At 43.6% G+C, this 25968-nt stretch overlaps 1 protein-coding gene and 1 long non-coding RNA gene across 2 annotated transcripts; both read right to left on the bottom strand.

Annotated features, from left to right (window-relative positions):
- Window positions 1-3834: 3834 nt before the first annotated feature.
- Window positions 3835-5407, bottom strand: LOC135637019 (uncharacterized). The gene is made up of 3 exons (XR_010496135.1): window positions 5284-5407; window positions 4901-5075; window positions 3835-3964 (listed from the first exon to the last, which is right to left on the bottom strand). It is a non-coding gene; the product is annotated as an uncharacterized LOC135637019 (long non-coding RNA).
- Window positions 5408-5747: 340 nt separating this feature from the next.
- On the bottom strand, window positions 5748-25648 carry LOC135622537 (uncharacterized). Its single transcript, XM_065124466.1, has 7 exons — window positions 25303-25648; window positions 25137-25178; window positions 8156-8238; window positions 7939-8040; window positions 7616-7830; window positions 6372-6466; window positions 5748-6217 (listed from the first exon to the last, which is right to left on the bottom strand). The coding sequence occupies exons 1-7, from the start codon at window positions 25445-25447 to the stop codon at window positions 5979-5981; spliced, it is 921 nt and encodes a 306-aa protein (XP_064980538.1). The 5' UTR covers window positions 25448-25648; the 3' UTR covers window positions 5748-5978.
- Window positions 25649-25968: the final 320 nt, after the last annotated feature.

Here is a 25968-nt window from a genome sequence, read left to right as displayed (position 1 = left end):
AAATCTGCTAAAATTGGACTTAATACCTAAACGAAGTTGTCATCCTGCTAAAATTGCCAATACATCTTTTGGCCAATCAGATCCGGTCGAAGGTGGGCCCCACTGCTTGAGGAGTCCTATCAACATATGGAGCCAAAACAAGCCTCTCTCTCTCTCTATCTCTCTCTCTCTCTCTCGCAGAGGAGGGTGTGAGGCCAAAAAAGGGTCTCCGCCGGGATCGAGTTATCTTTGACTCGCCGGGTGTCGCATTATGCAGCCACTGCACGGGAAGTACGCAGATGGGACGCTAATCATGCGTGACATGAAACTATCTGCCGCTCCTCAAGCTCGGAGAAGGCATCTTCGGCTGGGAATCCAGGACGACCCGAGAAGACAACAAGGGACGTGATACCAAAACCCTCTCTCTCTCTCTCTCTCTGCGTCATCCACCGCATAATCTTTTCTTCTCCAGCAGGAACGCCACCATCCAATCGCTAAACTAATATTCCAGGGAACAAAGCTGGCATCCTATGATTCCCTCTAAGCTCTACTCACGCTCGCACATCTACTTGTTCTTCACAGAAAAGTGGAGTGATCATTGTTCCTCAAATCTAAACTCTTCTTCATCCTCCTCCTCCTGTGAGTGGGTCATGCCTTGGGAACATTGCTTTCTCCCCGGGCAGCGTGGCCTAAGATTCTGCATCATGCTTGTTCTATTTTGGGAAGACCAATCCCTCGGTGGAGTCACACACGGTGGCGTTGCAATGCCTGTCCTCCACTCTCTTTCACCTCCGCATGCATGCGAGGTGCAGGGAGTGAGACTAAAGCAAGTCTAATTGACGAGACTCGTACTAGGGTGAGACATTGTAATCCCTCTTTAGATACTCTCCGGACGTATACTCCTTTGGCATGAAGGTCATTCAGGTTGATGTAACCAAGAAGTGCACCACCAAAAAGAAACCTCATTCTTGTTGCATGAACTAAAGAGGAGAGAGCTTTAATTAATTAGGTTTCTATGCATCCTTAAAGTTGCAAAGAAGGGCTTCAAAGAGAAAACAGTACTGAGATCACAGAGGAGGTGATAAAAGTACTGCTAAAGGAACATCAACCGCTTATACACCCCATCATTGTTCCATCTTGCCAATCTAGCTTTGGCACCTAAACAGATGCCGCAGCAGTGATCACTTTGCATAAGTTTAAGGCAAAGAAAGTTGGAGACCTTTCTGCCCTAACTAGAAAATTGGTGAAAGCAAATAAAAGCAGGCAAGGGGGGAGCCATGTGTCTTGCTTTAGCTCAGCTCAGAGCTCCCAATCAACACTAGAAACGTGTCCAGTTCTATCCATGCCTTTATCCTCATTCCCACGCCACATATAATATTTGTAGCAAGCAAGCGCCACCACCACCCCTCCTCCCCCTAGGAGAAGCCACCTTGAGGCATTCATTTGTGGCCCGAGGGAGGGATGGAATGTGGTGGGAATAAGCTGTGGCATTGGTTGGAGAGGGTATCTTTTCACCAGTGTATCTTGAAGAGGAAAAGGAGACTGGGATAGGATTATGACTTGTGTAGATGCTGCTTTTAAGAGGGAGCAAAAACAAAGGTGCGCAGGTGGGATGAGCAGCATTACCAAAGGCGGTGGGAGTTGGATTTGGGAGAGTGATTAGACTGGGGAGAGATAAACTAGTACTATGGGAAGAATCTGATGGATCAAGTGATGGTCTCCAGTTGCCACCACCTGAGCAGGTCACATCACAGCTTGGGGATAAAGGAGGAGGTGATGTACGTTTCTGGTTTTGATTTGCATTGGATGATCCATTTGCATTTTATCATGACTTCAATATTTAGAGATCCATCAACTTGGTGTATGTAGGGAAGACATGATGAACCTACAAGATATAAATATCTCAGTCGCTTGCTCCTTTTCTTTTGTTTTGTGCTTGTCACACTGAATCCTACACCTTAATGTTCTTCAAAAAGGAGGAAAAAATAGGAGGTTTTCTATGTGTTTGAACAAATGTGTAGGCTACGACTATTATTTGTGTTGATATAATTCCATGAAGAGGTGTTGCAGGCAACTGATCAGTGTTTTGAGTTGCAACAGCTAAAGATTTGGCATCCAACATACGATTCTACTTATCTTAAAAAGTGTTTTTGTCATTGAAAATCCAACTCAACGGATCGATTATATGCTGAAACCATTAACTTAAAGTGGCAAAAATTGTTCTAATAGTCGAGGATACTCTGTAGGAAACGAGTAGCAAATACATTGCTAATATCTTGTGTTCAGACATTGAATGGCTAATACATTGTTGCTAATGATTGTCGACTCAGACATCGAATGGTTAAGTTGCACATGCTAATATCTTGTGTACCCTCGGCCAAAACAGAACTAGAATTAACATGGTGAGACCGAGGTAGCATTTCTCGACAAACCTATGAGCATATTATTTCACTCACCATGTCTATTTTCTCCCCTTTTATAACAATTCCAGCAGTAAGTACGATTCACTTGGCCTTAGTAAACCAGCAGTCCTTGAGAACCACATGGTACCAATTAGTCCGTGGTCCATCTAATGAGCCCAGGTGATCAAGTAAAAGAAAGTTGGGAATTCCCTATCACCCCAACCCATTCCTCGATCCTATAAACAGTGTATGTGGGTTCAATGCCCATTTTCAATCTCTTTTCCTGTTAAAGTCTTTGCCTTTGTTATCATTCCAAACCTAAGCCTCGGAATCAGATGAAATGTAGACTCCTTTTTAAGTATTGTAATCCGCAAGTGTTTCAACCATATTCCAGCTGGCTCCCGGCAAAAGTCAATCTCTGTTAATCTGAGGAAATGCCTTCCTTGTCCTGCACCAGAATAAAATAATTAATAGATAAAGTAATTCATTATCAGGTAAAAGCAGGTTAATTCCTATAATACTAACTTTTCAGGACATCTTTATCAAATCAAGATCAAATATAGATATGTGCTGAGCTCACTGATTCTAGTTCCCTGATATCCCATGTTTGCCGTCAATCATGATTACTTCTGGTTCACCAAAGATCAGATTGTAGGAAATAATATGACTATTATGTAGACATCTGGAAACACTAGTCTGGTACAAGACAGACAAATTTTGCAGGAACTGATTGATGCATCTACAATAGATTCAGTGGATAAATTGGTCAATGTATAATAAGAAACCAATGGCCTTATATCATCGGTGCAAGGGTTTATTGTTGCCCTAAACTTCAAGATGTTTATCCAACTTACAGTGTTCTCATGTGTGCCATAGATAGATTCCTGAGATTATGATATTGATACCGGGGAATAATGCAGAATGGATTTCGGAAGAAAGCCGATAGTAAGAAAGGAACAAACTCATGATAAAACTTTAATAAGATCGAAAAGAAAGCTCACCATCAAGTTTAAAATCACAAAGGGATACAAAAAGATCACCACCCTAAAGATAATAAACAAGGATACATAACTAAAAACAAAAGATTCACCACTTAAGGACGCATTCAAGAGATACAGAGTTTAAGAGAGCACTCCAAGAGAGCTTCTGCCAATATCATCAGTTTCTAAAGTTCTTTCTAACTCTTAAACATCAAAATAAGTACTAATGCATGAAACAACTCTTCATGCATAGGAAATTTCGAAATTAAATGTTTAATAGTTGGTAACTAACTTTTTTAATGCATTCCTTAGTCATGAAAAAAAGCACCTTGAAACATCTATAACTTTATCCAAAAAATATGCTTATGAACTGTCATATTTGAGTGGACTGAGTTGAAAACTATAAAATAATATTGTGGGTTGAAAAATATACCATAGCATCAGCGAGATCCATATGAGCAGATTGTAGCAAATTAGGCACTCCTATGTCAAATTACATGCTACTTCCATTATGTGCTACCCCTCTCCTAAATCTCAGACGTTTAGTTCTTCGAGGAACATCCGATGAAAATGTCCTTGCCACTTCTTTCAAAGCAAATCAAACTGAATGATATTGTTTCACAAAGAAATGGTTATCCAACCATTTCTAAATGATTAACAATTTTCAAATTTATAAACATATCTCAGCTGTGGTTATTCTTTTTTCACATACATATCCCAAACAAATTAAAAATGATTAACAAATTTTCAAATATAGCAAACACTTATCTTCCACAATTGACCTTCACAATCACAACAGTGGAGAATCAAAATAGTTAACAGCAGATTGACATATTGAGACGTTAATGTCTCTCTGATGTCCATGTGTAAAAAATGTGTGTCCATCGGCAATCGTATTACTTCTTCTAATTTTTCCCTTCATTATTTTGTTATTTTGACAGAACATATTATATTGCAAAAAAAAAAAATTCCGTTGTGACAGTTACCTGACTCAGCTTCCTCCGAGAACATATGTTGGTTAGGTTTGGAACTTATGCAACTAGCATCTAATTTGGCATGGCCTCTTTGCAAATTAGACATAAATCGTAAAGTTCTATGATAAAGTCACCAAGAACACAAGACAACAGGTGCTGGTGCAGGAAGCTCTGAAATGCCAAAATAATGAATCCAACAGTAGGCACACAACCTATAATCTAGCATACGACCAAAGAAAGATAGACACTTTCTTACACCATATCATCCTATATGCCCTCATCATTCACAATTCCATCACCATACACCAGCAAGTGAAAGGAAATGTAAACTGTTAAGTGTTGTGATAGTATCTTTATCGCAAGAAACCACACATTTATTTGATAATCATCAAGTAAGTACCCTCAAACAATCATGGGCGATCATTGGATACAAAGACACTCTAACTGAGACCTATTGCCTAATCCTCTTATATACATGCACCATAATAGCCGATCACCTAACATGAAATGATGCCTCGTATAGCGAACTGAAGTATACATGATAGCTGTGCACTTTGCTATCTACCTCTATCGAAATGTCTGAGGAAGAAACCTCTCATGGCCAATTTATCCTTGAATGGCTGCAACAACGACAATATATAATTGCTTCAAGATGAATTCTTGAATGGACTTGAAGACATAATTAGCATTCCAAGTTCCGTTCAAGAAGACCATCGCAACGTATACATGAATTCTCCTCTCTGCGGAAAAACGAGGAAAACAAGCTAAATACGCAACGAAAAGTAGCAACTACTAGAGCGTGACGAAAGCCAAGAACACACGATTTCATGATATCTGCGAAGGAATAGAAAAGAAAAGGACAAAGATTGGATGGCAAAAAGATCAGAAGAGAAAAGGGTTAAATTGGAGCAAATCGGTGGGGGTTTCCGTCGGAGTCAAGAAAGGGACCTGGATCTTAGATCTGACCTCGTCGACGGTGTCTCTGCTCTCAACCTCAAGAGCGATCATCTTCCTTGTTAGGGTTCTAACAAAGACGTGAATCCTCCTCTTCGCCCCCTCCCTTTCTCGACTCCAAATGCTGCAGCTCGTTATTCGTAACACACACACACACACACACATAAATATAAATATAATATAATATAATATAACGTTTTTAGGGTTTTTTTTTAGAAAATTAACGTAATATATATGTACGTTTATGTAAAATTTAAAGTTTTATGGAGATATGTTAGGAAATTTTAAATTATAGAAATAAATACACAATTTTAGAACACAGATACAAGGAAGGATTGGCTGTCTCTACATGTTTGGATATGAATTCTCACAAACAAATGATCCCTTTTAGCAATTACTAAAAGCCATTGATCAAACCACTGCTAATACAAGCCACAACAACTATTGATCAAACTAAATTAAAGAAACAATAAGCTATGTTTAATCATTTTATTATTAGGGCACTTAATTTGAGGGGGCATGGAAACAACAAGCAGAACCCTACATTAGATAAGTAGATCGCCCATGGGGCAATACAACTACTCTGGTGTTCTGGGTGAACTTTCAAGCTTAAAGTTTGGATTCAGAAAAGAAGAAAAAAAAGAAGGCAAAAGAGCACGTAACATGAAATGAAAGTGACAAATCTTTTTTTATGATGTCTCGACGAACCGCACGTTGCGTGGAAGCATGAACTCCACGAAGATGGGATAGTGAGATGATGGGTAGAAGCTGTCTATGTTATCGTTCACGACTTCACAGGATGCAGGAACCAGTGACCGCCCTCGGAACAGGATCCAGTCGACATGCAAATCCTGAGTCTGGCGATCCCAGCAGAGGCAAAGAGCTCTAAAGATCAGCTTTAGGAATTCCAAAGCACCTTGTTTGTCACCTGCAAGACCATACTGTGATGAATAAATGCTAGAGAATGTCTACCGAGCTCTTTGATTATCTTGGTGGGAAAATTTAAAGGACAGTCAAGTGGATAATATGAAATCTTTTCTCAGCTCAGCAAAAGAAAATATCAAGAAGATAAAATGGCTTACCTTTGAACCCATGATATGTGCGTATTAGAGAGATATTTTTCCGAACCCGAGCATTTGGCCAAGCATCTCTCATATCGCCCACGACTCCATGCTCTCTGTTATTAGATCATGAAAAACAATTACCTAATGAGTGATTGACTTAATAGACAAGATAAAAGTATTAAACTATGGCAAGCGACAAGATTGAACATTACAATGCACTCTAAAACAATATTGGGAATGGCAATGGGTAGACTTGGGACTCATTTGTGCATATTACAAAGAGCTAGAAAAATAAACTCTTGGGTGGTGATGGCACAAAATAAGCAAATCCGAAACAAGGATGTTGCCATAAATGTAGCCAGATATTACCCAAGTGAAAGAGTCGGACATGATTTCTTACCGCAAGCAACTTGGGAGTGTTAACAGATAGAAGGAAAAAAGAAAATGCCAAATGAGTCCTTGGCTGGCTGTTAAATCTGAAAATACCAACGTGAAGAGACTCAAAATTAGTTTTCAAAGGATTGACATGAAGAGCATCCCCCAATGGAACTCAATGTGTCTATTTGATTTAGATATTTCATTGTCACTGCTGGCTATGGTACCTCATCAATAAAAGAAATAAATGCAAGTCCGCTTTAACAAATTATGATCATTTTTCATAATGTAGTCCTTGTTGATGAGCAATTCTCAAGTACATTTAATAAAGTACAAAATCAAAATAAAACCTCTAGCTTATCTATAGGAGAAAAAATTTCATTACTACAGAAAACCATCTCACTTGTTCATTCAACCGTCATACATCTTAATTGAAGATTGAAGCTAGAAGCAATTCAGACAAAACAGTCAGACCGATTGTAGTGGCAATCTAGAAGAAAGATGACTTTCAAATCAACAACACGCAGACTTTCTGCTTTGCAAATAACTTCTAAACATTCACAGTCCATATGTAATCTAGCCAAATAGATGTTGAAGCACATATGTTCTAGAGGATCATGAATACCAAGTCTTAACATTTAAGAGAATAAGAAGAGTGAAAACAGATTAGAAGTTGCAACATCCAAAAGACAATAATTCATTAGTTGATAATGCTCTATTCCCTTATAAAGAGAAAAAAAATATTATATATGATTGACATTTTTACTGAGTCAGCAATATGGGTAAAAAAACTCACAGGAATCACTCGAACTGCAAATCCATAAACTGATCAGCTTAAAAATGTCATAACCTACAAAGATGGGTACACATCATGTTTTACAATTTACCTGGATCTCCCGAGCAAAAACCGCCCTGTAGTTGATTCCTTTTGAGTATTAAATCCTCCACAATATACAACAGGCAAGTTTGGTGGCAAAGAAGCTATGTGTTGCCAGGTGAGCAAGGCACTTCGTCTACGTGCACGAGGACTGAATTCATCCAGGTTTGTATTCACGATTTGGAAGCTGAATCCTGGTGGCTCAACTCTCTTGAGTTGAAATGTGTGCAAAGCAGGTCAAAGTAACAAATAGCAAAAAAAGTGTTTGCAGGTTCCACACAATCAAATATCAAAGATTATAATATATTTTAACAACAAATTATGAGAGGATATCGCCCAAGTAGCAATGCATGGCACTGTGGCTCCCCATGACATGCTCCCTGGAACAGAGGGTGATTCTGACAACCAGAATGTACCACCTTCAAGAAGCTCAACCTTCATCAAATCCAAGAAATCGTTCAGGGACAACAATGACATGATTACTAAAACTCAGAAAGTAATAGATTCTATGAGAAACCCAATGAAGCAAAGGCAAGGGAAAAATATAAACCTTGTCCTTATCATAGAAGATTGTGCAATATTCATCTGAGGTGTCTTGAGATCCTTTCCTTGAAATACCAAATTGTTCATATGCTGGATATTCACACTAGTTAGTGAAAACAACCACCACTATAAGCTGAGCTTATTTCCGGAGATAAAAATGTGCTATCAAATGTCGTCAGCAAAATAATTCCCATATACACAGTTAAGATTGAAAGAAAATGGTAAAAGTTATAAATTATAATACATTAGGAAAATTTGTTTCTAAGGTATATTATCAGCCTCTCTCCATGTCAAACATAAATGTCAGTTGAAAAATCTAGCAAGACAGAACAAGTGGAATTAAATTGCATCCTTTTGCCCTAATGTCACAGACAAAGTTATAAACAAGGTGTTCAATGTAATGCTCGTGTATACCCGCGTCTTTTGGTTTTGTTCATGCTTTGCACAGCATATAGAGGGCTTGCAGTAGATTTGACAACCCCATTTTAGTTGATTTTTTAGACCATTTCAGGCTTGTAAACGCAAGTTGTGTGCAGTCATCATGCAAAGGCAAAATTGCCCAAAAACAAGCCATCCAGACAATCATTTTGGGGGTTTTCTAGCCCCGTAGAGTGGTGTGAAGTGTCAGCCAGCACAACACCCAAGGGTTACTGAGGGTGGCATATGACTATATGAGCCTTTGGGGTAGTGTCTAGGGTTGGTTCGCTGCGTTGTTTCGCATTAGTGTCATGTGAGCATTAGTGGGGACTTTTGGCCGTGGCGGACCACCTTGGACCCTTTATCGTGCGATCATTCAGAGCTTGTGAAATCTATATTTGTAATTTGCATTGTCTATCAAGTGTTTGCTGAAATGGCTGATAGTGGATCCCGAGTTAAACGCTTTCTCTAACTCGTCTTCTCTTTTCTAGATAGATCCTTAAGGGGACTACAAGAGGTTTCGGGGAAACTAACTCTTTGTGGATGGACACGCAAATGTGCCGCACGACTTAGGTAAAACCAGCTAAGTTCGTGACAGATGATATTAGAGCAAGACAAGTACACTTAGAAACACTTAGCATGCAAACGTTGGGGACTCAACGGGACTGCATTGAGAGCAATCAGTACGCGCGACCATTTGGGAGAAACAAGCATTGAGATGTAGGGAAAGGAGTCACTTAGAGGAACGGGCATTCGAGATTGGCATTCAGAGGAATGACAAACCCTTCGCACAAGAGGCACCACGACGACAAGCGAGCTGGGAAGAACGCGTAGCGCAAAAAGGTTGGGATAGCTGAGTTCGAGTTACGACTCGACGTTGGCAACCAAACTTGACGGTGCTTAAGGCAAGCGGATGCTTGGCAAAAGATGAGACCATGCATGGTGGGATGAGTTGCTTAGAGACCGAAAGAGTTGAACAAAGTTCACAGAGGTGAAGGGAATTACTAAATCGAAGAGTTCGGTACTCATGACAGGGCTTGTATGCAGACAATGGATTGTCCATAGCCATCTCAAGGCGATTGAAACTCGACGGTATAGAGCATTGAAACATTCTCTTTGACATGAGAAGGATACGTCTATAGGAAGCTGAAGTGTGCAGTAAGTTTAGTATGTTGCTAGGCCTTGAGAGGCACAACGAGGGCTGTATTGGTGAAGAGCTGCAATCTAACAAGTGCGTTCGTGGGGGCGGAACAATATATATTTTGTTCAGCAAGGCGGAGTAGTCCAATGAAATGGTGGTCTCTGAAACATCTTGAGGGAAGGATGCAAAGAGAAAAGTTACTCCAACGGGATAAATATCCAGGAGGAATAAGTTTCGGTTCTCTAGAGGGAGAATCATATGCAACGGACCACATATGTTGATGAGGGGTATCTCAAGACAACAACTCAACAAAGCTTAACGGACCGAGCGAACGATGGGGAGTCGTCGCATGATCTCGCACGAGGTAATGCGTTGGTGGATGTCTTGCAAGATCAAGTGGGGAGCGACCCAAGGCAACACCGAACAAAGGCACATGTAGAGCCAATGTGAAGATCAAACTCAACGAAGGGCTAACCAGTGGAATGGTGGTAGCGAGGGCCACCATAAACTTAATGCAAACCGAGTGGAGAAACTTGATAAAATGCCGAAGCCATATGAAGGGAGTTGATATAGAAGATAGAACCTAGAGCGGAGGCACGAAGCTTTCCTTATATAGAGGTCAAGAACATGAACTCTTGCAAAAGCAAAAGCAAGATCATGTTGTTCCATGGGTCCCTCATTTTGATGCAATGGACTCGACTTATATGGTGCAAAAGTTGAAGGGAGCTTCGAAACACATGCACCTTATCTCGGCGAAACATTTGACAGAGGAAGTAAGGCAACTCAACTTACGGAGGTGAAGTTGGGGTCAAAGGCCTTGGCACGGGGCACGAGGACGCAGAGGCAAGTACTCTTGAAGAATATGTCACAGTGCTACTATTCGAGTTGTCACGAAGAAAGTGGTGTGCAGCGGAGATTGTGTTGGGGGCCAAAGGCCCAGGATCCATTCAATGGCGCATCAATTTCAGCGAAATCAATGGACTTAGAGCTACTAGGCGACAGATTGTCCTAGAGTTGTGCTTCGTCCGGGTGTGACCCGAGAGTGGGTGGACGGATGTCGATTGCCAAATGAGCGAACACAATCGGACGTGACAAAGGCCCTACGATGTGTTTACAGAGGTCATACATTGAGAGATCGCAATCTAAGTTCATCTAACAAGGATCAGAATGCAATGAAGATGTCACTAGGAGGTCACATAATGTAACAGATTATGGTGAAATAGTTCGAGACAATGCGACACACACAAGACATGTCTCGCAAGGGACTAGATTATACGGAGGTATGATCGGGAGCTATTGGGAGCTCCAATTCGGTGAATAACATGACAACAAAAAGGGCTATGGATTCAAGGAGTGAATGCCATGATATCGCATAGGCGGGTCTGCCATGCTGTCATGGACAAAACTGTAAATGAGGTGTTTGATGTAATGCTCATGTATGTCCGTGTCTTTCAGCTTTGTTCATACTTTGCACAGCATGAAAAGGGTTAATAGTAGGCTTAGCAGCCCCATTTTCTTTGGTTTTGGTGGCTGTCTTAGGCTTGCAAACAAAGGTTGTGTCATGTGGGCACTTGTAGGGATTTCGATCTATAGTGGACCATTTTGGACCCTTTGCTGTGCGACCGTTCAGAGTTTGTTAAGTCCGTTTGTAATTTGCATTGGCTATGAAGTGTTTGCTGAAATGATTGCTTGTGGATCCCAAATGACACACTTTCTCTAACTCATTTTCTCTTTTGTATATCCTAAGAGACCATAGGAGGTTTCAGGGAGGCTGACCTTTGCGGACGGATACGCAAGGGTGCCGCACGACTTAGGCAAAACCATCTAAGTGCGTGACATATGGTATCAGAGCGGGACAAGCACATATAGAAACACTTGGCATGTAAACGTAGGGGATCTAACCGGGTTGCGTTGAGGGCAGCCAGCACGCGCGACCGTTTAGGGGAAACGGGCATGAAGATATAGGGAAAAGAAGTCGCTCAGAGGAGCGGGCATCTGAGATTGACATTCAGAGGAATGGCCAACCCTTCGCGCAAGAGGCACTACGAGAACAATTAAGCTGGTAAGAATGCGTAGCGCACTAAGGTTGCGATGGCTGAGTTCGAGCTTCAGCTTGACGTTAGCAACCATATTTGATGGTGCTCAAGGCAAGCGAGGCGCTTGGTAAAGGATGAAACCGTGTAAAATGGAATGAGTTGTTTAGTGACTGAAAGAGTTGTGCAAAGCTCGCAGAGGTGAAGGGAATTGCTAACTCAAATAATTTGATACTCATGCAAGGGCACTTGTATGCGGACGATGGAATATTCATGGCCATCCCAAGGTGATTGAAACTCGACGCCGTGGAGCATTGAAACTCTCTTCGGCATGAGAAGGATACGCCCGTAGGAGGTTGAAGTGTGCAGCGAGTTCAGCATGTTGCTAGGCCTTGAGGGGTGCAGCAAGGGCTGTATTAGCTAGGAGTCTCAATCTAGCAAGTGCATTTGTAGGGGTAGAACAATGCACAGTTTGTTCAGCAAGGTGGAGTAGTCCAAAGGGATGATGGTCTTCGAAACTTCCAAAGGGAAAGATGCGAAGAGTGAAGTTGCTCCAACGGGACAGATACTTTGGAAGGATAAGTCCCGATTCTCCAGAGGGAGAATCATGTACAACGGACCGCACATGTTGAGTACCTCAAGACAACAACCCCACAAAGCTCAACAGACCGAGTGAGTGGCGATGAGTCATCGCATGATCTCGTATGAGGTAATGCATTGGTGGATGCATTGTGAGATCAAGTGGGGGAACGACTCAAGGCAACACAAAATGAAGGCACACTTAGAGCCGATATGGAGATCAGACTCAACGGAGGACTGACCTGTGAAATGGTGAGCGCGAGGGCCACCATCAACTCAATGCAAATCGGGGAGCAGAGCAACTTGGGTGTAACTTGGTGAAGTACCCAAGCTGCACGAAAGGAGTTGGCATAGAAGATGGAATATGGTGCGAAGGCATGAAGCTTTCCTTGGACAGAGGTCAAGGACATGAACTCTTGTAAAGGCAAGAGCAGGATCTTGTCGTTCCATAGTGTCACGGACTTAGTTGGAATTGCTTAAGTCCTGAGGCACCCTTGCGGCCAAGACGCGAACTTAGCTTGGGTTGCCTAAGTCGCGAAGCACCCTTGCGCCAACTTCTCGGACTTAGTTGGGATTGCCTAAGTCATGAGGCACCCTTGCGACATACACATCCGCAAAGGGTTAGCCTAGTTGCAACCTCGTACAGGTCCCGAATGACCTATAAAACAGAAAGTTGATTAGATTAAAAACGAGCGACGGACAAATCCCGACGTCTCGCAAAGAGGAAAGCTTTACAAGCAATTTAGCAAGCACCATGTGCGCACAGGAGAAAAGAGAGGAAGGAGGAAAACAAGGACTTTAGAAAGTAGAACGAACAGTTGCAAGTCTACAAACAACTGCTCACCGGGTGCCAAGCGCGAAAGCAAGTTCCCGTCAAGTTAACGTGTGAACTTGTGAAGAGTTTTTTTCAATGCCCGACAATATACCCAAGCCCCATCCAGCCCTGTGCCACCTAGGGGGTTCCAGGGTGCTGAGATGGCTAACGTTTCGCGCGCAGCTGCGGCTTGCAGAAAACAAGCCGTGGCACGCGAAAACGAAGCTGGTTTGGGCAGTTCGACCCGACGCGGCGAGCGGTCGCACTGCAGCGTTGCAACCTGTTCAAACATGTATTTTTACAAGCAAAAATACACAAAACTAAGGCAAAACATGCTGTCGTATCTCGGTACAAGCATGTAAAAGCGATGAACGATTCATTGAACGAAGTTGTTATGGGTGCGTAATGACCATTCGTGACATTCTCCCCCACTTAAACTGTCGACGCCCTCGTCAACGCTTGTTGGTAGTTGTTGATTATTGCTTCTTCATGTCGTAGGGCGTCTTCGGGCTCCTAACTGGCTTCAGTTCGGCGAAGCTTTTGCCACTTCACCAAGTACTCGGTCTGCTCAGCTCCATTGGGTAGCTTTATCTTGCGATCCGCCAGAATGGTTTCAACTCACTTCTCGTAGGAGGCTCTGGTGGGGGGTAGCCAAGTTGAAAAACTTCGGGAAGCATCTTGCGGATCTGAGTGGTAGGCTTTCAAGTTGCTGGCGTGAAAAACATTATGAATTTTGAGCCACGACGGCAGCTGCAACCTGTAGGAGACGTTGCCCACCCTATTGATAATTGGGAAAGGCCCTTCATACTTGCGCACCAATCCTTTGTATACTTTGTTCCTAAAGAATTGGAGTGATGCTGGTTGAAGCTTCACCAACACCAAATCGCCGACTTTGAACTCTTGCGGTCGCCTTCCTAAGTCGGCCCACTTCTTCATCTTTTTGGCCGCCTTCTTCAAGTAAGTCCGTGCAATATCTGCATTTCGATGCCATTCTTTTGCAAAGTGATATGCTGACGGACTACTCTCAATATATCCGATAGCCAAGGTGTGAGGAGTTGACGGTTGTTGTCCTGTAATGATCTCGAAGGGGCTCTTGTTGGACGCAGAGCTCCGCTGCAAGTTGTAGGAGAATTGGGCTATGTCCAACAGCTTCACCCAATCTCGTTGGTTGGCACTCACGTAGTACCGAAGATATTGCTCCAGGAGCGAGTTTATCCTTTCGGTTTGGCCATCCGTCTGGGGGTGGAGGCTTGTGGAGAAGTATAACTTAGACCCCAATAATTTGAATAGCTCGGTCCAGAATCGTCCCAGGAACCGAGCGTTTCGATCACTAATGATATTGTGCGGGAGTCCCCAATACTTCACCACATTCTTCATCATCAGCTTGGCTGCCTCCTCTGCTGAACAGTATAGGGGTGCAGCAATTAAAGTTGCATACTTTGAAAATCGATCGACCAACACGAGTATCGATCCGAGTCCCCCTACTACCGACAAGATTGATATGAAATCCAAGGAAATGCTCTCCCACGGCCTTTCTGGTACGGGCAACGGCTACAAAAGTCCCACCGGCTTCCGCTGTTTCACCTTGTCTTGTTGGCAAGTGAGGCACGTTCGAACATATTCCTCCACATCAATCCCCATCTTCGGCCAGTAAAAGGCCCTCTCCACGAGAGCCATGGTTATGTGAATACCCAGATGTACAACCCAAAGGGAATCGTGACACTCTCTTAAGAGCTCACGCCTCAAATTGTCCACTCGAGGGACATAAGCCCTATTGCCTTTTATGTAAACGAGTCCCTCCTGGACCCAAAATCGTCGTGCCTTGCCTTCTTTGATGACCTGCATTAGTTGGAGGCCTTCTCAAACAACAGCCGATTACTGTTCTCATCGACACGGGCAGCACTAATAACTTCTTGAATAGTAAGGTTGCTGCTCGGATGGCACTGCATATTAAAGGTTGCAGCAAGTTCGATGTAAAAGTGGTCGACGGCAGAATCCTAAAATGCAACCAAAGATGCCTGCAGGTGAAACTATTATTGCAAGACCAAGAAATTATCACCGATTTCTTCCTCCTACCACTTGATGACTATGAGACAGTGCTTGGTATAGAATGGCTGACTACACTAGGTGATATCTCTTGGAACTTTTCTAAATTAATTATGAAATTCTACTGTAAAGGCAAACAAATCATCCTACGTGGAAAGCGCGGAAGCAACGTTACCACTGTTTCAACCCAATGAATGGAGAAAGTTTTACACAAGGTAAATGGTGGCTTTTTGATGCACCTCCAGCAGCAACCAGAGGGGAAGAAAATAGAAATTGAAGATCAAAATCTTGCCCAATTACTTACTGAATTTGCCGATATTTTTGCTGAACCATACGGTCTTCCTCCTTCTCGACAACATGACCATCGAATTCCAATCCTTCCAGGCAAGCCACCAGCGAACACTCGATCATACCGATATCCTCACCTCCAAAAAGATGAAATTAAAAAGATCGTAAAGGAGATGCTTGAAACAGGGGTGATTCGGCCAAGTTGCAGCCCCTATTCCTCACCAGTGCTACTTGTACGCAAGAAGGACGGAACTTGGTAGATGTGCATCGACTACCGAGCTTTAAATGGCATCACCGTCAAGGACAAGTACCCAATACCAGTGGTGGATGAACTTCTTGATGAATTAAAAGGAGCTCGAGTCTTCACGAAGTTGGACCTCCGATCCGGTTACCACAAAATTCGAGTATGTGAAGATGACATTCCAAAAACTGCATTCCGCACACATGATGGTCATTATGAATTCTTGGTAATGCCTTTTGGACTCACTAATGCTCCTTCAACCTTTCAAAGTCTCATGAACGATATTTTTCGGAGCTTTCTTCGCAAATTTGTGTTGGTATTTTTCAATGATATTCTCATTTACAGCCCTTCTCTTGAGACTCACTTTCAGCATTTACGGATTATTCTAACGATCCTTTGGGAGAATACTCTTTTTGTTAAGCAACCAAAGTGTAGCTTTCTCCAGCAAAAAGTAGAGTACCTTAGGCACATAATATCAGAAGGAGTGGCGGTAGACCCAACAAAAATTGAGACAATGCAAGGCTGGCCGAAACCTACTACGCGGGTTCCTTGGACTAACAGGCCTAGGGATCACTGTACAGTTCATCCCTGATCCTAAAAAGGAAGTTGGAGTGCAACTGACTTGTTTGGCCTATGTCCTATTGTACGACATTCACACGCTCTACTTTCCGACTCAATGCATCAGCCACGACATTTCCCTTTCCGGGCTTGTACTCCATTGCCATATCAAACTCAACCACGAAATCCTGCCATCGTGCTTGCTTTGGGAAAAGTTTCTTCTGAGTTTGGAAATAACTCAAAGCGATGTTGCTTGTCCTCAGCACAAATCGCGATCCAAGAAGGTAGTGGACCACCGTTGTCATCTCCTTCTCGTGCACCGGATATCGCTGCTCGGTCTCGTTGAGCTTGCGGCTCTCGTAGGCCACCGGATGACCCTCCTGCATGAGTACTCCCCCAATAGCGAAGTCTGAAGCATCTGTATGGACTTCGAAGGGCCTCGCCATAGTCCGACAATTTGAGCACCGATTCTTCCAACACAACAGCCTTCAAATCTTAGAACACGGCTTCACATTTATCAGACCACCTCCAAGGCTGCTCCTTCAGCAACTCTGTCAGTGGAGTTGCACACTTCGAATACCCCACTATGAAGCGTCGATAGTAGTTGACGAAACAAAGGATCTCAGCTCTGGCACCTTCTTTGGAGTTCGCCATTCCGCAACAACTTGCACCTTCGATTTGTCTATCCGAATGGAGCCATCACCGATTCGATGCCCCAAGAATAAGATCTCTGTTTGAGCAAAGTAACACTTCTCCATTTTTACGAACAAAGTTTCTCCCTGAGAACCTTGAAAATTGTCCGAAGGTGCTCGACATGCTCCTCGAGCGTTTGGCTGTAGACGACGATATCGTCCAAGTAGACAACCACGAACTTATCCAAATACTCTTTGAATAGTTGGTTCATAAGAGTGCAGAACGTGGATGGAGCGTTGGTTAAGCCGAAAGGCATAACCAAGAACTTCAATGCTCCATACCTGGTCACGCAGGTAGTCTTCGCTTCGTTGCCTTCAGCAATGCGCACCTGCCAGTACCCGAACCGGAGGTCAAGTTTAGAGAAATACTTGGCTTTGCCCAATTGGTCGAACAAGTCCGCGATGAGCGGGATGGGATACTTATTCTTCACCGTCACTTTGTTGAGGGCTCGATAATCGACGCATAGTCGGAGGCTCCCATCTTGTTTCTTTTCGAAAAGAACTTAAGCTACGAAGGGTGCTTTAGAACTGCGGATGAGACCACCGCTTAGCAGTTCACATAACTGCTTTTTGAGCTCTGTCAACTCTGAAGGGGCCATGCGGTAGGGTGGTCTCACTGGAGGCTTCACTCTTGGCTCCAACTCGATGTGATGATCCACGCCTCTGCATGGCAGTAGGGTCTTCGGTAACTCGGGTGGCACAACATCTGTGAACTCCTTCTGGACGTTCGCCACCACAGCAGGTTCATAAATAGCCTTCTCGTCGAGTGGCTCTAGCTTTATAGCAGTCACGAATGTTAATTTGCCATTTCATACCCCTTTCTTCAATTGTAATGCCGATATCTGTTGGGGTTTCCTGGTTCCTCTCTAAGAGACGGGAACCACACAGGGGTCGTCACCTCCCATCATACATATGTAGTTTAGGAACGACATTGGCACCAACTTCGCCGCGTGCATGAATTCCATTCCAAGAATCACTTGAAAGTCGTCCAATGGCACCGCCATCATGTTTGTGCTCCCGCTCCATTTTCCGATCTTGATGGGAACTCCTTTTGCCAACTCGGAGATTCGCTTGGCCTCTGAGTTCATCGCCTTCATTCGACTTAGGTTCTTCTCCAAGATCTGCCCAAGTCGCTTTGCTTCTCGATCGACAATAAAGTTGTGGGTAGCACCCGTGTCCACCATTGCACGGGTCGTTTGGCCATTGAGCTTAATGTCTACGTACATCAGCTCGCTACTTCCTACTTTTTGTAGCCTTGCCTTCATGTTCTCCCCCACTTGACCCCGTATAGCGTTCAATAAACGCATTGCTCCCATCCGGGGACCTTCCGACTCCTCATCGTCGCTGTTGGATTTTGAACTACTCAAACTGAGAGCGGCAACCTTGCCCTTGTCCGATTTGGGGGGATGAATAGAAGCTGCTAAGGCATTTAGTGCTTGCTTCTGTGGGCACTCTCTCACCATATGCGGCCCTCTGCACAAGAAGCATCCACCATGTTTTGGGGCCTTGCCTTTTGAGCTTGGCCCTTTGTGGGAACTCTTCTTCCTCTGTTCGCCCTCGGGTTCCTTCTCACGAGAATATTTTGGAGGGTGATTTCCTGAAGATTGTTTCCTTTTTCCCGGGTCCTCGGAGGAAACAAAGTCGGTGAGTCTTTTTGCGGAAACAATTGCCCCGATCACATCGATGACATTCCTTCGATGCAATTCTTGTTGCTCCGATGGCTTCAAACCATCGAGGAAGCTGAACAGCTTATCCTTCTCGGACATGTCTTGTATGTCCAGCATTAGTGCAGAAAATTGCTTTACATAGTCTCGAATGGAAGTACTTTGGTGGAGTTGTCTTAGTTTCCTCCTTGCGACGAACTCTGTGCTCTCAAGTAGAAACTGAGTTCTCAACTCTCGCTTTAAGTCCTCCCATGTGTCCACCCGACAACGACCTTGTTGGATCTCCTCCCAACGAGTTCGCCACCAAAGTTTTACATCCCCATTCAAATACATGGTTGCTATCGAAACTTTGGTTTCTTCAGAATCAGGCCTCGTAGCTCGAAAGTATTGTTCCATGTCGAACAGGAAATTCTCGAGCTCTTTAGCATCTTTGGCACCTCCGCAACAATGTGGCTCGGGTGCCCTCAAGTTTTGTGGTAGCGCAACGCAGGTGTTGCTTCCTCCTGCATTTAGTGCCCTTGTGAGCATGGTCACCCTGGAAGTGAGTTCTGCCACGACTTCCTGCAAATGTTGCACAAAGTCTTTGGTGTCGTCCGACAATCGGTCGACTAGGGCCTTGACCTTGTCGATTCGGGATTCAGCTTCTTCTTGCAAGCTCTCTACCCCAAGAAGCCTTCGTTGGCCTTGGTAGAGTTCCTCCAAGCTCGCTTCAAGAACGTCCAAGCGGGTTTCCGCCGCTATAAGTCTCTCCTTATGGCTCTTCTTCCCGGTTGGCGATCCAGATTGAGCCTCCTCCGCTCGTGGAGAGTAGCCAATGTCTCGCTCATCATGTTCGCTGCCATGACCCTCCAAAGCGGCTCCAACGACATGAGAGCGAGTTTGCACTTGCAGCCTACCTGCGGTTGCTTGGGGCAAAGGTCTGGCTTGCCCTGCCTTGCTTGATTCGCCACGATGCATTGCCATGGCAAAATTGCGAAGTTCCTTCGTTGCTTGCTCGAATTGCTTGCTCGCTTTGATACCACAATATCACGGACTTAGTTGGAATTGCCTAAGTCGTGAGGCACCTTTGCGGCTAAGTCGCGAAGCACCCTTACGCCAACTTGTCGGACTTAGCTGGGATTGCCTAAGTCATGAGGCGCCCTTGCAACATACACGTCCGCAAAGGATCAGCCTAGTTGCAACCTCGTACAGGTCTCGAAAGACCTGTAAAACAGAAAGTTGATTAAATTGAAAACGAGCGATGGACAAGTCCTGACGTCTTGCAAAGAGGGAACAACACGACGACAAGAAATGCTATGTATTCAAGGAGTAAATGTCATGGTATCGCAGAGGCGGGTCTTCCGTGTGTGCATCGAATTTTGCATCGGATAAAGCTTTGATCATATTAGCATATGGGGGCTGTGTACCACCGAGGGAGAATTTCGAATGTAAGTACTAGTGAGTCCCATGGGGGGAGACTTGACCATGCAGAGGTATAATCGGAGCGATTGGAGAGTTGGACTACTCCAGAGCTCATATTCACTTAAGGGAGCCTGACAAGTCAGAGGACAAGGTCGAGTAAACGAATGTTGCTACCAAGGAAGCTAAGGATAACAGAATCGGTGCAAACCCTACAACATGATGGTGGGAGGCCATGTATGGGAGTTGCAGTTTGTCTTTCTATCGACCAAGGGTAACTGCTCGGAAAACACAGAGGTGTTGAAGTAGGGGATTAAAAGGGACGAGGAAGTGACGACGAGTCCAGAGGGACTTAGTTACCCAAAACCAAGCATCGATTAGAATGACGATGGACTCGAAGGAGTGTCATAGTGCCACAGAGGCAGATCTACCGATTGTGAAGAAAGGGATGCAAATGCGAGGTGACGGATAATAGGGCCATAAGCATGATAACGCCATAGTACCATAGAAGTGGGACTTCCGTGAAATCATCGATCCCTTATTCTCATGGAGGGAGAGTGCTTGGTCGTGAAAGGGGTCGAGGAGGTGGAGAATGCAGAGGCAAATTCTATGTACGAAGACAAGGCTGAAGGGCAAAGGCCAAGGAACTTCGTAAGACCAGTATCAACGAGCTTCTCATCAAGATAGTCGAAAATGGAGGACTTCAGGTCGATGCAAAAGTGCTCAACCAAGGAACGAAATAGGCAGTACACGGTGCTCTACCTTTGCGACTCAGAGGAGTAGGCGACAAAGATGATGGAGAAGATGGTACAATCCCAAAGGCGACTAAAATTATTAGAGACTTGCTTTAAGTTGGATGAAAACTTCTTACATTTCATAAGTTCGATGGCATTGAGAAGGTGAATCACAGTAGCTAACTCAACGCAAGAAATGCAAACACTTCGAGTGCTTCAGAAGTGTGAGCAAAAGAGTGGGTGAAAGCTAGTAATCATCTCGATGTATCGAGTACAACTCTCGAGGAGGAGGGCGAAGTCAAGTAACCTTTACCTTCTCAACTCTTAAGAGAATGGGCGAAACCGAGTACCCTAATTCTCTTATCTATCCAGTAGAGGAGCTTTGCACAGGTTCAAAGACCCTTCGAAGAAACATAGTGGAAGACAATAGTTGTCAAATCCTCGCCAATGGTGATCAGTACTATTGAGAGTAGATTATCCGCTTCATTTCCCAATAGAATGCCAATCAAAAGCGGAAGTGATGCGAACCTACTTGGAAGTGATAACTAAGTGGAAGAAGAATCGATGGGCAAATTTTACGAAGGATCCAAAAACATTAAAATTTGCAAGGTGATGCTCGTTAAAGCTCCAACAAGCATCCACACCTAGTTCAAGCGGCATGAGGTATTTAAGAGACCGACGCATACTAAGGATGGTCTTTTCCTTCATTTAAGAGATCCGTAGGAAACAATAGGGATCAGCACAACTCAACCAACCTCACACTAAAGTCAGAGTCATTGGCGAGTTGAAGCAGCATGGCGGATCAAAGTTCGACTACTGAACAATAGCGACGGAGTGCAGTTGGCCAAGAGGCACATTGCAACTGGAGCAGAAGATTGAAGACCCAGCAAAGGCGAGGAGATGCAGCGTCTGCAAAAGCTTCAACAAGGACATCGAAGGAATACGTGGGAGAGAATGCCACGGACAAAACTGTAAACGGGGTGTTTGATGTAATGCTCATGTATGTCCGTGCTTTGCACAACATGTAAAGGGCTAATAGTAGGCTTAGCAGCCCCATTGTATTTTGTTTTAGTGGCCGTCTTAGGCTTGCAAACAAAGGTTATATTATGTGGGCACTTGTGGGGATTTGGATATGTAGTAGACCATTATGGACCCTTTGTTTGTTGTGCGACCGTTTAGAGTTTGTGAAGTCTATTTGTAGTTTGCATTGGTTATGAAGTGTTTGTTGAAATGATTGCTTATGGATCCCGAGTAAAACACTTTCTCTAACCCGTTTTCTCTTTTGTAGGTCTTAAGGGACCATAAGAGATTTCAGGGAGGCTAACCTTTGCGGACGAACACACAAGGGTGTCGCACGACTTAGTGCAAAACTAGCTAAGTGTGTGACAATGCGTTTATCGAATTTTGCATCGGATGAAAGCCTTTGTTATATCAGCATAGGGGGCTTGTGTACCACCAAGGGAAAATTTCGAGTCCAAGTACCAGTGAGTCCCATGGGGGGACTTAATTATACAGAGGTATGATCGGAGCAGCTGGAGAGTTGGACTGCTCCCCATAGCTCATATTTACTTAAGAGAGCTCGACAAATCAGAAGATAAGGTCGAGTAAGCAAATGTTACTACCAAGAAAGCAAAGGAGAATAGAATCGACGTGAGCCCTATAACATGATGGCGGAGGCTATATATGAGAGTTGCAATCTGCCTTTCTATCGACCAAAGGGAACTGCTCGGAGAATACAAAGGTATTGAAGTAGGTGGTTGAAAGGGGCGAAAAAGTGACAATGGGTTTAGAGGGACTTAGTTACCCAAAACCAAGCATCAATTAGAATGGAGGTGGACTTGGATGAGTGTCGCAGTGCCGTAAAGGCGGATTTACCAATCGCGAAGAAAAAGATGCAGATACGAGACGATGGATAGTAGGGCAATGGGCATTGTAGCGCTATGGTACCGTAAAGGCGAGACTTCCGTAGAGTCATCGATCTCCTACTCTCATTGAGGGAGAGTGCTTGGTCGTGAAAGGGGTCGAAGAGGTGGAGAATGCAGAGGCAAACTCCAAGTACCGAGACAAGGTTGAAGGGTAGAGGCTAGGGAACTTCGTATGACCAATGTCAATGGGCTTCTCATTAAAATAGCCGAAAGTGAGGGACTTTGGGTCAATGCAAGAGTGCTCGACAATAGAACAAAGTAGGCAGTATACGGTATTGTACCTTTTCTATTCAGAGTAGGCCACAAAAAATGATGGAGAAGATGGTACAATCCTAGACCAAAACTATTAAAGACTTGCTCGAAGTCGGGGCAAACTTTTGCTTTTTTCGAGCAAAACTTCTTGCAGTTTAGAAGTTTGATGGCAATGAGAAGGCGAATCACATTAGCTAACTCAACACAAGGAGTGCAAACACTTCGGGTGTTTCAGAAGTGTGAGCAAAGAGCAAGCGAAGGCTCGTAACTAGCTCGATGCATGGAGTATAACCCTCGAGGAGGCGAGCGAAGTCGAGTAATCTTTGTCTTCTCAACTTTTAAGAGAATGAGAGAAACCGAGTACCCCAGTTCACTTATTTATTTAGCAGAAAAACTCTGCACATGTTCAAAAACCCTTCAAAGAAAGTGGAAGGCAACAGTTGTCAAATCTTCACCAATGGCAATCGGTGCTACCAAGAGTAGATTGCCTGTCTACTTCATTTCCCAACAGAATGACAATAAAAAAGGAGGTGATGCAAACCTACTTGAAGGCGATAACTATGTAGAAGAGGAATCGATGAGCAAATTTTACGGAGGAAGACCTCAAAAACTTTAAAGTTTCGACGATCGTTAAAGCTCCAATAGACATCCACCCAGTTTAAGCGATGTAAGACGTTTGAGAGACTGACGCATAATAAGAAAATTTCCTTCATCTGAAGGATCCGCAAGAACCAATAAGGATCAACACAACTCGGTCGACCCCACACTAGAGTTAGAGTCATTGGCAAGTTGAAGCCACATGGTGGATCAAAATTCAACTACTTAACAAAAGCAACGGAGAGCAGTTGGAAGTCAAAAGACACATTGTAACTGGAGCAGAAGATTAAAGATTCAATAAAGGCGAGGAGATGTAGCGTTTGCAAAGGCTTCGACGAGGGCGTCGAAGGAATAAGTGGGAGAGAATATCATGAACAAAGCTGTAAACAAAGTGTTCAATGTAATGCTCATATATGTCTGTGTCTTTCGATTTTATTTATGCTTTGCACAATATGTATAGGGCTTGCAATAGGTTTGGCAACCCCATTTTGGTTGGTGTAACCGTCAGATAGAGGTAAAACTATCCAGAAACATACCATTCGGGCAGCAATTTTGAGGGTCTTCTAGCTCCATAGAGTGGTGCGGAATGTCAACTAGCACAGCACCCAGGAGCTACCCGAGTGACACATGATTGATTGGGCCTTTAGGGTAGTGTCTAGGGCTAGTTTGTTGTCTTGCTCCATAGCAGTGTCATGTTGGCACTTGTGGGGACTTTCGGCCATGACGGACAACCTTGGACCCTTTGTCGCACGACCGTTTAGAACTTGTGAAGTCTATATTTATAATTTGTGTTGCCTATCAAGTGTTTCCTAAAATGGTTGCTTATTGGATCCAAGATAAACGCTTATTCTAACCCATCTTCTCTTTTGCATGTCCTTAAGGGACTATAAGAGGTTTTAGAAAGATTGACCCTTTGCGAACGAACATACAAGGGTACCGCACGAACTAGGTAGAACCAGTTAAGTCTGTGACACCGAGGCACTTATGATAATGGAAGGGTTACAATCGAGAAATCAGATCAGACTGCAAATGAGAAGTTGAGCATAATGATTCAAATTGAAAAAAAAACCACGGTTCTCCTACACTCCTACTCCAAATAGCCATTTTTCATTCTAAAATAACACCATCATACACTTGTGTTGAGTACCAAATATCATGAAATTATAACAGTTATGCACCTTTGCATCATCTAAGATGATCCACAATGATGTTACATAACAATGGCAACACATTAGTAACAGTGCAGAGCTGTACGCTGAGAGCATGAGGCAGAATTAACTTCTGCCATACTGCCACATTAACACAAAGAATTAACAAATTAAAGTCGTTAACCTGATCATTAGCGAAATCTTGTATCATCACCGTAATTACAGAAATGTGAAATGGCATATTTTGGCACAATTAAGAAACAAATCGGTACATATTTGCATAACAATGAAACTTTTATGTGATTCAACAAAGTGCTTCCAGAATCATTAAAGATATAAGCAAGAACAATACTGTAGCAATCTTGTGACCAGTAGAGCAGCGAAAAGGAAATCTAACATAACAGTACGCAAGAATTTTAGTGTATCGGATGAAGAAATGATATAACATATCTAACAATCACCTGGCAGACACTGCTGCAAGAACTCCAACTGCCATTTCAAGCCTACAAAACAACCAACAAAGATAGAAAAATGAAAAAACCTCCTTTTAATACGAAAAAGGAAAAACAATAAGAGTTCCACACAAGTATCAGTACCTAGATCCGCGCAGATCTATCAAGAACTCACCTTGCTGAGTGCAAAGGATGGTAGGGGAATAGCTGGTGATCACACTCACGCAGAGATCCTTCCGCTTCTCCCACGAATTGGGGCTCTCGCTAGGCTGATCCCCTTCGTGGAGATTAAAAGTCATAACCGAGATCGAGACACTCATCTCTCACCCCCCCCTTTCCGCTCTCTCGATGCCAAGAGTCCAATCGACGAAAAATCAAACGACTCAACAATAAAGAAAAAGCAAAAGAGGAACAAAGACATCCGATTACATGTGCTCGGGAACAAAGATCGAATCAAAGAGGGCGTCTTTAATCCTTCCCGTGATCGAAGGTCACATCTTCCGGTCAAAGATCGACCCTTTGAAGTAGAAAAGAGTAGAGTGGAAGAAGAGTACCACGGAGGGTTTTGTCGGCGTTCGGGTAGGGAAATGAAGCGGAGCCGTCGGACCTTAACGATGGGCACGATCATCACCGTCCATCTAGCCACCTAGGATTAAAGTATGCTCTTTACTTTAGGTCCTTTTACCATGTTTGGAATTAGTGTATATATATACATATATCTCGCATATAAAATGACATTTCATATATGTCATTCCTGATGACTTGTATCCCTTAGTACTTTTACCAATTATTTGATCCTTATGTTATCTAATAGTTTTTAAAATGACATTAATATCAAGTT

Source organism: Musa acuminata, chromosome BXJ1-3 (genome assembly GCF_036884655.1).
Source record: "Musa acuminata AAA Group cultivar baxijiao chromosome BXJ1-3, Cavendish_Baxijiao_AAA, whole genome shotgun sequence".
Lineage (NCBI taxonomy): Eukaryota > Viridiplantae > Streptophyta > Magnoliopsida > Zingiberales > Musaceae > Musa > Musa acuminata.
This window is presented reverse-complemented; position numbering and strand designations above follow the sequence as displayed.

Excerpts from the sequence above, each read along its gene's own strand:
- LOC135622537 (XM_065124466.1), bottom strand. The coding sequence starts at position 25,447 with ATGAGTGTCTCGATCTCGGTTATGACTTTTAATCTCCACGAAGGGGAT. Across the intron at positions 8,041-8,155 it reads TCTTCTATGATAAGGACAAG|GTTGAGCTTCTTGAAGGTGG; the intron begins GTTTATATTTTT and ends GATTTGATGAAG. Across the intron at positions 6,467-7,615 it reads TTTTTGCTCGGGAGATCCAG|AGAGCATGGAGTCGTGGGCG; the intron begins GTAAATTGTAAA and ends ATCTAATAACAG.